The 11,793-nt window shown below is 40.0% G+C and overlaps 1 protein-coding gene and 1 pseudogene across 1 annotated transcript in view; one reads left to right on the top strand and one right to left on the bottom strand.

Moving 5' to 3' along the window:
* The window catches only part of LOC118322846 (polycystic kidney disease 1 like 1), a 37,688-nt gene that overhangs the window by 13,041 nt on the left and 12,854 nt on the right, over positions 1-11,793 (bottom strand). The window contains exons 17-33 of the mRNA XM_035654682.1: positions 11,376-11,600; positions 10,589-10,660; positions 10,336-10,515; positions 10,155-10,232; positions 9,586-9,728; positions 8,944-9,064; positions 8,697-8,826; positions 7,611-7,803; positions 7,364-7,420; positions 6,902-7,273; positions 6,557-6,814; positions 6,364-6,477; positions 6,111-6,262; positions 5,791-5,891; positions 5,313-5,511; positions 5,115-5,198; positions 4,754-4,961 (exon numbers count right to left, since the gene is read on the bottom strand). Of these exons, the coding sequence (XP_035510575.1) occupies positions 4,754-4,961; positions 5,115-5,198; positions 5,313-5,511; positions 5,791-5,891; positions 6,111-6,262; positions 6,364-6,477; positions 6,557-6,814; positions 6,902-7,273; positions 7,364-7,420; positions 7,611-7,803; positions 8,697-8,826; positions 8,944-9,064; positions 9,586-9,728; positions 10,155-10,232; positions 10,336-10,515; positions 10,589-10,660; positions 11,376-11,600 (2,687 nt within the window). The remainder of the gene's footprint in view (positions 1-4,753; positions 4,962-5,114; positions 5,199-5,312; positions 5,512-5,790; positions 5,892-6,110; positions 6,263-6,363; positions 6,478-6,556; positions 6,815-6,901; positions 7,274-7,363; positions 7,421-7,610; positions 7,804-8,696; positions 8,827-8,943; positions 9,065-9,585; positions 9,729-10,154; positions 10,233-10,335; positions 10,516-10,588; positions 10,661-11,375; positions 11,601-11,793) is intronic.
* Positions 1,131-4,718, top strand: LOC118322857 (annotated as a pseudogene).

Here is an 11,793-nt window from a genome sequence, read left to right as displayed (position 1 = left end):
AATAATTCCTTGCATTACAATAGGGCCTTGCACTGGTCAGTGCTCGGTCCCTAATAATAATTCCTAGAGATACATTAGGGACCTCCCAGCGGTCGCTGGCACGTTTACCCATTAAACAGAGGGGAGTTTTGACCACTCATGGATTTTCTCCTCTGATGCAGGTATCTTCACAGCCCCAGTCAGAGGAGCCTACTACTTCAGATTCACCATGTGGGAGGCCCGTGGCTCATCTTGGATGAACGTTAACCTCTTTCACAATGACAAGAGAATGATGTACAATTTAGATTACAATGATAACAACGGCTACGTCAGTATGTCTAATGCATTAGTTCTTCAACTAGAAAAGGGGGATGTGATCTACCTGGTTCTCTCAGCAGGTCATGGTCTTTGGGATAACAGCAATAATCTTACCACATTTGATGGTTTTCTGCTCTTTCCTCTGTGAGTGCAGCTGTTATGTACCCACAGTTAATTATACAATGTTTAAATATTAATAATATATGGTCTGTTTGTAGTTTATTGCATGGTTTTGAATCATCTGCACATTTAATTAAAAAAAGTTAACTCTTACTATTAAAACCATTGTGACCAGCGCTCATAGAGTAGTGCAATATTACTCCAAGGATCAATCTACTGTACTGCACACTACTCCTAATAAAGTTGTACTGTAGTGTGCCATGCAGTCTGTATTGAAGCATTAATCATTTTAAAAGAAACATCATTCTAAATATTTCTTTGCTTTAAAGTCAGCTCAGTGTTCAAATGCTTTTGGATCCATTTTAAATGTGCTATCAGACATCTGGTTGATTCTCATACAGCTCTTCAGTTTTACGTGTAGGCCTAAAGACGGGATCTCAGGGAGATGTGTTAAGTTAAGAAAATATTCTCATAGTCTATTATAATTAAAAATAAAAAGGCATGGTAAATTCATTGTGTTGTGTCTGTGATGTTAAAATATTGTACATTCATAAATAACACAGAAAAAATGCACAAAACTGTTTAAACCAGTTGAAATATGTTTTAAAAGCTGGTTAAGGAGCTGCAAGGGTGTTTATTTACACTGTTTAGTTTATTCGTCATTGTTAAATTTAAGCAGCAATAGTGTCACAGAGGGGTCTTCATCTTGCTTCTATCTCCACCCACAATGCCTGCCTGGGGGACATGTAACTATTGTCCTCATCAGAGTAAAGTCCTTGTTGAGGACACTGCGTCACTCTGGTGATTATTTCTCCCCATTTTCAGGTCTGAATATTAAACAATATTTAACGTGTCTGTAATAACTTGATAAAATATAAAGAGTGCTAAGACGATGTTGTTGCGACATTTTGAGTAAGTTAGAGTTAAGTTTTGTAGAAAGAAGTAAAAGTAGTGCGTGTGAGCGAGCCATTGGCAACGAAGTAACTGTGCTGAGTACGGCCACCATTTTGTGCCGACTGAATTCACCTGTAAACCCACTATAATATATTTCCCCCTGTTAAAAGTACGTGTTGTATGAATTTCAGTGACTTTTGGTGTGGTAGATGCTGTGAATATTATTCTGACTTTAAATATAGTTTGTGTCCTCTCCTCCTGTAGATGTGTTTAGTTTTGTGAATTGTATTTTTAAAATAAATATTTAGAGTACAACACTACGCTCTTATGATTATTTCGACCTATTTTCTTGCGGTCTGAACAGGTGATACTTGTGTGCTTTAAAATCAGCTCAGTGTTACAGGATGTTTGTAGACATTAATGCTTAATTCTCATGCAGCTCTTCTGTGAACTATTTTATGTGTCTATAAAGAAGGGAGCTGAGAATCAGATTTCATAATGAGGAGTGCTGCAGTTTTTCTGGTACTCTGTCTGCACTGGACGTGGGCTCAGGGTGAGACTGGAGGGGTGGCAGGGGACGATATTCAGGGTGTTAAAGCAACCCATGATCACAGCAGCACTCAGACCAACATCACCCCTGACATCTGGGCTGAGCTGAAGGAGCTGAGAGACATGGCCATCGAACAAAAGGTGGAGCTGAGGAACAGCAAGAGCCTGATAGAGAAGCTGGAGCAAGAGAATACAGGTGATGCACACTGTAAACTGATTGATGGTAGTGTTGTTTTTTCTTCTTCTTCATATTTCATTACTTAAAAAGACAGTTTTGTAGTTTGATCAGAGAGCATCAGCTGTGCCTACGAAGTCCTTGGTTTTGCTCATTCAGTGCTGAGCTCAGTTAAATATTTGAACATTCTCAGCACTGATCTTCAAAGTGATTAAACAAGGGACAACTTTAAATATATTTTAAAGTAACTTTAAATGTCTTCACAGCTTTGAAGGCCAGAATGAGGACCAGTGAAAACCAGGTGGAGGAACTCAAGAGAGAGAATACAGGTGAGCTACAAAAATCAATGAGGTAAGAACAGTGTATATGTTAGCTATCAGAATATCTTTTTAATCTACTGTTCTTTAAATCCAATATTAAAGGTATATAATTAACCTTGTTGGTGAAAGCATAATCTGAAGTATTAGAGATGTCACTTGTCTTGATCATTAACTATCAGCTCATATTTATAAGTTCAATATGAAAGCTGTTGATTGGCAAGATATGTTTAAAAAAAGTAATCATATTGCGATTATAATGCTGTTTAGTCACACATTTAACCTTTATCAAGAAATTGCAGCTGCTGCGATTTGGATATTGTACCATTGTGATTTTGACACTATTTCGATTCACTGTGAAGCCCGACTGTTGATAAACCATTAACTAGTTTTTTCATTTTGCCCTTTATTGCAGATCTTCTATCCAGAGTAACAGCAAGTGAACATAAGTGCTCAGGTAGGCCTACATAGAGATCATAGAAGATGTTAAAACATGCTGACCATAAACCAGCTTTACAATAAAACATGTAAAATGTGTTTTTCAGTTTTAGAAACCAGAATGAGCTCCAGTGAGAACAACGTGGAGGAGCTCATGAGAGAGAATGCAGGTAGGCCAAATAAATCATTACTATAACCACCACTATAAAGTAAAAATGTGATATCATGTTGCCATTAAGCATAGCAATGGTCAATGGAGATCCTTTTTGACATCAATATCTATGAATATTGTTATAAAATACTTAAAGGACCAGTGTGTAGGATTTAGTGGCTACTGTAGAAACATCGTAGTGCAACATGCCGGCCTCCTTACGATGAGGACCTGCCGCACCTGTAGATATAAAAGGCTTATTCTGAGGACACAAAGACATTCAACAGTTCTTATTTTCAGGTGAATATACACTAATGAAAACATAATTCTGCATATTCTATTCAGTTCCTGCCATAGTCTGTAAATAGAGCCCCCTAAATCTTACACACTCGACCTTAAACACTGAAGTGTCCAGTAGAATTTGTTGCTTTGCAGCTTGTTCAGTTGCCTCAGTAATGTTGTAAATCAGTACATCAGTAAGTCAGTAAGGCAAATATAAAATTTTTTCTTCACGTGCATCATCCACATTCACACAGACCGTCCAAAGGTGGCGTTCTTACTGATGTGGGACAAGTTGGACCCTTCAACACTGATATCACACTTAAATTCAGTAAAGTCTTCATCAACTTCGGCCAGGCCTACAATCCAACTACAGGTACTCACCTCATTCACCTCCACCCACCGATTATTATTATAGTATGTTTTCTTGATATTTGTTTGTTTTTATATTAATTGTTCCAGGGTTCTTTTTTTATAAAATTATAATAGCCTTTTGCAGAGAAGAGTTGTAGATGACCTGTGCTCCATTAAGAGAGAAAGAGTTTTATTCAAAGTCTTTTGCAGCTATTGCATGTTTGAGATCTCTTTCATTAAGAATAAGAGTTTTTTCTTTATTTATTACTATGCAAGAGCTGGATTGGAAATGCTGCTCATATGGGACCATAAAACAAATTTGGATTTAGATGTTATTCTGGGATATACATGATGTTTTGTGAAGTGAGTTAGGGTAAACCTTTTTTACATAATTTCAGCTATTATGTCACTTTTCTTATTCTATTTAAAAGTGATTTTTATTCTATTCTATTTCTGTTGTGGACGCATTGGTTTGTTTCGTGTTTTTACTTAACAGACTTCATTAACAGCGTTATTTATTTATTATTTATCAGTCTACCATGCAGGGACTAGGGAAGGCTCAAAACCAAACAAAGAGCCACACTCATATAGCCTGACCGAAGCAATTAGAAACAAATTTTCTACTGAACCAACAGAAGATGTACTTTAATAGTGAGAAGAGCAAAAGACAGTTCTGACCCCTCGCTGATTCTCTCCTTTGTTGCAGGTATTTTCACAGCCCCTGTCAGAGGAGTCTACTATTTCAGATTCAATGGGTGGGATGCACGGCTTTCAAATGTTTTGCGTATTAAACTGTATCACAATGACAAGAGAATTACTGAGAGTTACGATGTGAACGATAACCATGGTTACGTCAGCCTGTCTAACGCGTTTGTTCTACAACTGGAAAAGGGAGACGTGATCTACATGGTTCTCAAGTTAAACACCAGTATTTGGGATGATTCCAATAATCGCACCACTTTTAGTGGATTTCTACTTTTTGCTGTGTAAATGATGCTGTAAAACGCCAACAGTCAGCTGCCTTCTGTTCCAGCATTAAACTATTAAAGATGTGTGTGCTAACCAAATCCATATAACTTGTCTGGTTACATGAACAAAACATAGGAACTAGAATAAGAAACTCCTCTACCTTCTAAATGTTACATACTGGATCTTTAAAGGAACACAAAACAACCTTACCTTTGCACTCATACAGGCTGCAGAGCAAGGACCAGTGTGGATTGTAACTGCGTAGAGATGTGGGTCACTCGGGGGGTTGTCAGAAAGGTAGTGGACTCTCCGATTCGCCTCGGAGACAACATCAGCTCTCTTACACATCACCAACGCCGGGATGTACAGGCACACACACAGCACTAGCACACTCAGCACTGTCAGATCACTGGACACACTGGGGTGGAAGAGAGGGAGAGAGGAGACACTGGAGGATATTACACTCTTTTCATTCCCATTTTTTACATTTTGAAACTGATCACCAGTTGATTATTATGCTATTTGTGTGGTTCTCGACTATGTCATCCAAATGTAAAGAGGATGATGTCACCTTAGGAATGGGTCCAGATCGGTTGTGTCATGGCTGCTCTGGATCTGCTGCCGCACCACAGTAAGAGGCCTCAACTGGTGACAACTTAGACAAACAACAACACCAACAAGAGATTTATTTATGTGAATCATGACGGTGTACAGTTTTTTCCTTGCATGTGTGTGGGTGTATGATTAAGGCACCTAATCCATGACTGACCTGCAGTTGACTGCAGTAGTTGTGTCTGCTTGCCGTGTCCTGCAGCCGTGGTGTGTCCAGGCCCCCTGGTGGCCGTCCCAGGATGAACACAAGCTGCTGTCCACTGTGAGACTGTAGCTCACTTGTTCACTCAGGTCTTTGTGTCTGGCTGCTTTCCCAAAATTAGCATTCAGCAGAGCCAGGTGACCAACCCCTGCAGCTAGATAATATATGAGAAGATATAATGCTGAAATAATGTGGTGCGGGCCTACATGTCACTATAAGGTGAAAGGTAAATAAATCAATAAATACATGTATTACTTAAATTTCAGGTAATTATGTGACTGACAACTGACTTTGGACACATAGCTTTTCTAGTTCTGTTTTACACATTGATGGATGATTAAATTGATAGGTACTTTATAGATTGACCAGTAATTTAAATAATGGAAAGACCAGGAGGGTCAAAACCCATAGATCGGACCAAGAAATGTCTTACCACTGAGGTAGGACGAAGGCAGAGTTAATCGCGTGGTATTGCTCTCCCAGTGGTGAATCCTGTGGAGGTGGTGCATGCTGGGAGTCGGCCTCTCAAACATCCTGCCACAACAGAGAATCTTGGTTTGGTTATGTGTCACATTCTTGTTTCTTTTTATTTTTATTAATTTCTTTATTGATTAGTGCAGGTGTAACAGACTATTACAAGGTATTTTCTATTTTCTATTGTGATATATATATGTATATGTGATATAAGACATTGTTGCTTTTAGCTATCAGATGAGGATGGGTATAAAACAACCAATATCACTTCAAGTCTACCTGAAGAGCAGCATGATGGGAAACGCCTTGTTGGGCAGGGGCGCGAACACCACGCTCAGCTGGATGGCCTGCTGCAAGTGCTCCTGGGTAATGTTGAAGCTGTGGTAGTTGACCTGGCTGCGCAGGAGGACGTACTCACGCACAGAGCTCTTCTGCGGGATGGATGTGATCACATGGTCATCGACTTTCATTTAACACTGTGCTCCAGTGTGGCGATAGATACAGTGAAAATAGAGAACAAATAGTGACATACGTTTCTTGATGGTGGTTGCAGCTCGATGTTTATTGGCTGAACGAGGGAGCGAACAGGGATCTTTCTCCTCGTGCTGCACTCGTACAGACTCAGCTCGACCACTGGTCCACTCATCTGGAAATCAGCAGAGCTAAATGAGATCAATGCCTTTGCCATTTAATCACTCAGTGTCATCATACCTCGCCAGTCTCACCCTTCCAGGAGAGTGGGCCCAGGTGTAAGGGCTGTGGGTGAGCTCAGTCAGCATGCCGAGCACACACGGTCGATGCGGTCTACTCTCAGTCTCTCCACTGCGATGAACAAACAGAAGCTGGATCAGAGAGGCAGGCATGACGAAGGTGGTTGAGCCACTGCTGATGACTGCGGAGGTCTGGTTTTGGTATGTGGCATACAAGGCGATAAGAGCGGTGCTGACTCTGTGGTCCTGGACCTTGTGCAACAAGATATACTTCTGAAAAAAGTATAGTGAGATAAATGAGGAAAACATGTTAGTTTGTGAGTAGATGAGATGCATAGGAACATATTTGTTTTTTCTCACCAGCATCAGGTCTGAAGCAGCCTGCAGAATATCAGCTACAAGCTGCACCGCCTGCTTTGTTAAAATCAATCTTCCTCTTTGGATGTGAACGCCACTGGATGAGTCTGGTATGCAGCCATTAGAGGGGGCATTTCTGATATTTTCCTTGTGTGAGTCTGAATTAAATGCCTCTTTAATGTCAGCATTGTAGGACATTTCTGGTGCAAAGTCATCACTAGTGAGGGAAGCTTGTAGGCTGTATGAGAGCAGGGAGACCAGGGTGTTGAGCGTCTCCTGGTCCAGATGGTGCCAGAGTGGAGCACTGGACGCGAAGAACTGCTTTGAGATGGCCTGAACGTGAAGTGCCACTCGTCTTGCACTCGCTAATGTCACCTAAAATAAATAATGTGAGAGATTTCATTTTTCAGCATGCATCTATCAATGCTCAATGAAAGAATGAAAAGAGGACAACCTTCCACCTACCTGACTTGTAACTTGTAAAAGTTCTGTAAGAATGCAGATGTTGTCCACCATGGATGCCTAGGATTCAATAACATCTAATCAAATTCTGTACAAGGTGCAAAATGTGTTGAAATCGAACGGTGTGACTAAGAAACAGGAACAGAGAGAGTGAGAGATACTCAAAGAGAAGATTTGTTGCAGTCAAAAGTGTGGTTCTGTTAATCTTTAAGTTTAATGTAGTTTTCTGTGTGCGTGTGTGTGTGTGTACCTGTTCTCTGCTCTCGAGCTCACACACTGTGCAAATGAGCACATTGCGTGTGCGTCTCTGTGCGTGTGTGTTGGCCTCTGTGTCCAGGCTGAGTCTGTTCAGGATGCCGGAGAGGAGACTGATGTAGTTACGGACCTCCACACTGTTCCCAAGTTGCACCAGAGCCGAAAGGTTCCTCAGACCCCACTCTGAACTGGAAAGAAAAGAAAGAAATAGTAATTACACAGCCATACAGTGTGTGAAATAGGATTGTAAAGATATATCGCAAGACAGGTAAATCGCGATACAAACATGGGAAGATTGAAATCAGTGATGAAAAATGAATCGTGGTACTGTTTTTAAACAGCAGAGGGCGCTGCCACCTTTTGACTTTGTGCTTTCATACATAAGTGAAGTAGGACGTCAAACAAGCAAAGAAGACTTTTACAAAGAAAAGGAGATATTTGTTGTTTTCCACTGTTTTTACCCTACCTCAGAAAAAAAGGACTCTATAATTTGATAAAGAAAATATAAGAGAAAATAAATGAATAAATCTTTTTCAGTCATTATTTGTCTTCAATCTCTCATTTTGTTTAAAAAAAACAACAACCCAGTGTCATGAATTGTATTGAATCATGAGTTGAGTGTATCATTACATCCCTAGTAAGACAGTAACTTAAAATGTATAACTCCAGACATGACGGCAGCACTAAAAGCTGACGTAAGAGTATGAATATCTTCATAGCCATTAAAAAGCTATTAGCTACAATTTATAAACACTTTATGAAAAATGTCTTAGAAGGTAGGGATGGGAATTAATAAGATTTTATTGATACCAATGCCACTATCGATTCTGCTTATTGGTTGGATTATTGAACCACTGTTTAATCTGGAACCAGTTCTTGATTTCCATCCCTAATATTTGTACAGTATTATATAGAATTTATTGTATAGAAAAAACTACCTGCATGACGCTAATGTCGTTCTAACATGATATTATTCATCCATGGTAACGGACGTACTGCTCGGTTATACCTGTGGTTTACACCTCTAACAAAACCCTGCAACATAACCATAACGCTGATGTGATGACATGGTGATTCTTACAGCTCCAGATCAGGATCAAGACGGGAAGAAGAAGTGTCTCTGAAGAAGCTAGGTTGGACTCGGACGGTGACCGGGCAGGGTTTCGTGGCCGCTCCATACATGTTGCTTCTGATCTCTGTGTAAATAGTTACTACAGGAACAAAAAAATCAACTTCTCAGTGAATGAAAAAAGGAATCTCTGCAGTGAGTTGTCATGAAGATGCATGCTTGTGTATTATAAAAGTTATGAATCTGTGTGTGTATTCACCTTTATAGTCATCATTGAGGTCACCAGAAGGAAGGCTGAAGTAGTACTGGAAGTCTCTCCCCTGATACAGCATCCTGGGAGGTCTGTCTCCTACACTGATGCTGTACTTATACACCAAGTCCTTCAGCACACGCACAAACACACACACACACACACACGCTTTATGTTAATAAAATATGACAGAGTAAACAGAGAGTCCCTGTTTATTTTAGGGGAAGATTTGCTGTTCATAAAAACGTACATTTTCCCAGTAAACAGGAAAAATCGTATCAATGTAGCCAAGACTTATTGATTGAACTCAAATATCAAAGAAGAAAAACGTTTTTCCTTTTTCCCCCAATTGTAACAAAAATGTCTCTACATCTAAACAGTGTTATGAGGGACATTTTGATTCCCTGAATATCAAAATCACCTACTGACATGTTTTTTCTGAGTTAGGAAACCACTCAAGCTCCCTTAATCAAACTATCAATTGGAAGGTAAACATCCTCCTGTTAATGGATAATATAATTTGCTTTCCCCTGTACTAAACAATCACTTGGAAATGGCTCACATATAAAAGGGCTTTAAATAACACCTGCATCTGCATGCACCTGTATTTGTGTATGCATGTGTGTGTTTACTGTATGAGACAGGAGATACCTCTTTCCCTGAAGTGCAGAAGACGCTGAAGTGTGTGTGTAACTCCATTCCTTTTGTTGGTTGCACCTGGCAGGTCATGCCTTTTGGAGCAGGGTTGGTTTTTAAGAATAACTGAGTCCGACCCAGAAAACTATCCTGAGATTCTGAGTACAACAGGTAAGAGTTAGATTAGCATCCAGATGGTATCCAGTCTAAAAAACTGTATTACATCTATTCTGCATCTTTGCATTAGAACAACTAAAATAGAAATATTACATTTTGTAACAACTGTAGCAAATGTGATGAAAATCAAGAAATTAGGGCTGTCTGCTGGTATCACATTCACTTAACGACTAGGACTTCTTAGTTGCTAAGTAATCTGAGCGTCTTGTTTGTTCAGGAAGAGCTCTTTGGCCCATCTCTAAGGAATAATAAAAGACAGTCTAACATTGTTCAAAACCCTTTCCTCACCTGGATTATAACTATTGCATTGGACTGTGCAGAATCTGTATTTAATCCATTTATTCTGTCATGGTTCAGTGCTGATAACACATTTGGGCAAAAATTTAATTTATTGCTGTGAAACTTACTGGCTGTGACTTCCAACATGTATCTGCTCCCAGGCCTCAGACTGAAGGGTCTGAAGTTGAGCAAAGAAGAGGTAATTCCTGGAAGGATAGAAAGAGAGAGAACAATGACTAAAGGCTGAGACAGGTGGATGAAGAGAGGAAATGTCAGTGTGTCTGCGAGTTTCCTAAATAATAATAATACCTGTGTAAGAGTAGGACTCAAAAAGACCTCTGTCTACTGTGTCTCGAGGTAAATCGAGCAATATTGGCTCCTGGGTCCCAACAGGTGGCCTGGAATCTACCAGATTACTCCCCTCGTCTTCATGTGACGCTGGATGAAACACTGAATCATCTCCTTGACTGAAGCTCTCACCATCCACACCTTGGAATATACATTGGTTAGTACGCAACCGTTACATCTAGTGATGATTAGCAAATGCAGACATGTACTGTACCTGTGGGTCTTCCTGCTGAAATTCCTGGGTCTCCTTCCTCCACGCTCATCAAGGGAACGTCGAAATCTGAATCTATCATAGAATCAGCTTTAATGCACAATACAGCAACAAATCTGCACAGACCGTGTATATTTAAATATAAGTAATAATTCTCCGACCTGTGGCCCTTTGCTGCATGTCATCCCCCCTCTCTCTCTACCCCCCTTTCCTGTCAATCTTCAGCTGTCTCTATTAAATAAAGGCATGAAAAGGCCCAAAAAAATAACTTAGATAATTACCACTGTCTGTGCATTTCCTCTCAGCTCTACTGAACTTTTTAGCATCTTTAAACCCATTTTAGTTCAGTTTTCATTAACATAATTTCTAGATACAGTAGGTAGCTGTTTTAAGTTGTATTTACTTTATTTATATATACAGCAACACATGGTAGTCAGTCAAAGTTTACAGCTAGCTGGTAAACGTAGCAGAGTCAAAGAACTTACTCTTTGGTAGAGTATCACTTGCAACACCTGTGTTTTCCCTTGTATTTCATGTCAAAATGGCTGCTGTGAAAAAGGTCTATTGTGACTGATAAGACCTGGTCTCTGGACTGAGGACTGTGGGTATTTACAGACTGTGCTTGATTGACAGCTCCCTACTCTCTGTAAGCTTTGTTGCTCATGTTAGAGCGGGATTAGTTACACCATTATCATTTGTATTGGTTGAAAACACCTGTGGGGGTGTGCTGGGTTTCGACTGATTGCGAGATGAGAGTAGCTTCACAAATTTCAGCTAAGTTTGGTCTCACCTAGTCGACCTCCCAAGTCACCGCTCTCCAGGACAGGAAAGGAAAACTCCCAGTCAGCAGATGAGTCTGAATCAATTGGGTATTCACTGATAACATCACTCTGGCCAAAGTGGTCTGAATATAGGACGCCACTGTTGTCAAGGGCAAGTGGCTGGTATTCAGTGGTGGAGTACAAAGGCTGTTGAGGGTCAAACTCCCCCAGAGGGTGATATAAAGGCTCCTCTCCTGAACATAAAGAGGATGAGCTGTTAAATAATTCATAAACTATCCATTTTACTGTAACTATGCCCTTGCCCATTATTACTTCTTGTTGACTTCCCCTATTGAGGTCCATGTCTTTAATGCTATTGAGCTGAACATTCTGAGCATGGTAATCATTATGCAATCACACTTTTCTTCACAAAATGCACCTACAGAA

Source organism: Morone saxatilis, unplaced genomic scaffold (assembly GCF_004916995.1).
Source record: "Morone saxatilis isolate NCDOM2014 unplaced genomic scaffold, NCSU_SB_2.0 Contig0, whole genome shotgun sequence".
Lineage (NCBI taxonomy): Eukaryota > Metazoa > Chordata > Actinopteri > Moronidae > Morone > Morone saxatilis.
This window is presented reverse-complemented; position numbering and strand designations above follow the sequence as displayed.